The sequence below is a fragment of the Podarcis cretensis genome (assembly GCF_951804945.1).
Source record: "Podarcis cretensis genome assembly, chromosome: 13".
Classification (NCBI taxonomy): Eukaryota; Metazoa; Chordata; class Lepidosauria; order Squamata; family Lacertidae; genus Podarcis; species Podarcis cretensis.
Window position 1 is genome coordinate 48083921 of NC_137182.1, and position 2351 is coordinate 48086271.

At 38.7% G+C, this 2351-nt stretch overlaps 1 protein-coding gene across 2 annotated transcripts; it reads left to right on the forward strand.

Moving 5' to 3' along the window:
* Positions 1–357: 357 nt before the first annotated feature.
* Positions 358–2144, forward strand: LOC307201355 (vomeronasal type-2 receptor 116-like). Of its 2 annotated transcripts, XM_079950494.1 has the most exons (4): positions 358–455; positions 571–621; positions 1281–1507; positions 1737–2144. In XM_079950494.1, the coding sequence occupies exons 2-4, from the start codon at positions 588–590 to the stop codon at positions 2010–2012; spliced, it is 537 nt and encodes a 178-aa protein (XP_079806620.1). In that variant the 5' UTR covers positions 358–455; positions 571–587; the 3' UTR covers positions 2013–2144. The 2 variants fall into 2 exon arrangements, 1 of the variants encoding a protein (XP_079806620.1); XR_013832686.1 differs by lacking the exon at positions 571–621 and having other exon boundaries at positions 361–455.
* Positions 2145–2351: the final 207 nt, after the last annotated feature.

Sequence of the window (2351 nt, forward strand, 5' to 3'; positions counted from 1 at the left end):
TATTCTCAGTGTGGCGAACAAGTTCTAGCAAGATGGATTTCTCTTGGCTTTTGCTGTAAATAAACTTAATTCTGTTGACACAGAAACTACAAGGTTTATAGCATTATTTATTCCTGCATTGTAGATTCATTTTGTGAATTAATGAAAGTCATGTTATTGGCAGAATCATTACCAAGTTTTACCAGCATGTTCTGGCTCTGGTGTTTGCCATAAATGACATCAACAAGAATCCCAAAATCCTGCCTAATGTGACACTTGGTTTCCACATATGTGACACCTATCATGATGCAAGGATGACCTATCGCACCACACTGGATCTGATCTTCAAGTCCCATAGGTTTTTTCCAAACTACAAATGTACCACAGAGAAAAACCTCCTAGCCGTCATTGGAGGACTGGGCTCTGACACTTCTTTCCATTTGATGGATGTCTTAGCTCTATATAAGATACCACAGGTACAATATGTGCATGGGGGCTGGTGGGAATATATATTTCTGTATTTACAACTTGGAATAATGTGATGATTCAGAAGAAATAACTAGTGATATTGAATTTGCTTGAATTTCAAAGACCAGAAAAAGACCCTAATGATAAAGACCCTACTCCTAACTTATCTACACAGTATCTATATATTTTCTTACAGCTTACATATGGCTCATTTACCATAGAAGAGACCAAAATAATGGAAGTTCTTCCCTTTTACCGCATGATCCCAAACGAAAACATTGAGTATATGGGAATTATATTGTTACTTCAGCATTTTAGGTGGACCTGGGTTGGGCTCTTTGTTGTGGATGATAACAGTGGAGAGCAATTCCTAAAAATACTGGAGTCATTGTTTTCCAGAAATGGAATCTGTTCAGCCTTCACCAAAAGAATCCCACAAGAAGCTCATATGGAGGATTTCATAAATCAGTTTTTTGATTCTAGTTCAATTAATTTGTCTTCCCAAGATTGTAAAGCTCGTACAATTATCATGTATGGAGAATCTTTAATAATTTTGCATCTGAGAGTTTTTATATATTCACAAGATTCAGGAAATACAAAAAACCCATTATTTGGAAAGGTGTGGATTGTGACAACCCAAACAGATTTTATATTAACAGGCGCAGCAAGAGGATGGGATTTTCAGATGTTCCAGGGTGCCATTTCATTTGCCATTCACACAAACGATGTTCCAGGTTTCAGGGAATTTCTTCAGAATATAATCCCTACTAAGACGGAAAGAGATGGTTTCCTCCAAAATTTCTGGGAGCAAGCATTTGATTGTTCCTTTCCAGATCCAGGTATGCCTGTGATGGATGATGACACTTGTACTGGAGAGGAGAGGCTAGAGAATCTCCCTGCAGGTCTTTTTGAAATTCACATGACTGGACACAGCTACAGTATCTATAATGCTGTTTATGCTTTGGCCCATGCTTTACATGCCATGGACTTTGGTAGATCCAAACCTAAATCAAAGGTAGTTGGTAACAGTGTCGAACTTCAGTCTCTGCAGCCTTGGCAGGTAATGTTTCCCCAACAAATGCTTCATATTTCAATGTACATACTCATACAGGGTGATAATACATTAGTTTTTGTCCTGCTTGGATAAATAATGAAAATGGTACACATATTCTTGTTTTCAAAACAAGGTTTACAGTTCCTTTCTATGAATGAAATTTGAAACGAAGGCCATTCTGAAATCTTAAGCATGGTGTTTTTCTTTTTTGATTTCCTTCTCTTTTTGCAAATAGCTCCACCATTTTCTTCAACGCATCTCATTTAACAATTCAGCTGGAGAAACCATGTCCTTTAATGATCAATTGGAAATGCGAGGTGGATTTGACATCATGAACCTGGTCACCTTTCCCAACAATTCCTTTCAGAGAGTAAAAGTTGGAAGTGTTGCTCCACATGTTGCTGATAGGAAAGGAATTACCATTAGTGAGCATAAAATTGTGTGGCATGGATATTTTAATGAGGTATTGATTCTACGTCTATATTGGAGAACCCATTGTGTTGAACTATGAAGTCAGGAGTAATCTTTTCTCCATAACCTGACATGGCAATGGCACCTGAAACTCTAGAGTGAATTCAATTTTTCCTTTCACATTCAGAAACCAGAGGTGGTTTCAGGGCAGCACAAACAGTTCCTCCCACACTGGGCACAAAGCAGAGGAGGCTCCCAGTTAGCACTTGCCCAGCTTGGGAAGGAGCTGGGAGGGATCTATGATGCTGTTGATGCTGTTTCCCTCCTTCAGTCTTGGGTGGGAGGGTATTATGCTGCCATGTCTTCTGGGCTCCATTTGACATTAACACTAATGGCATTATCAATACATTTCACAAAGGGTGTCTTTTAGTACATCACA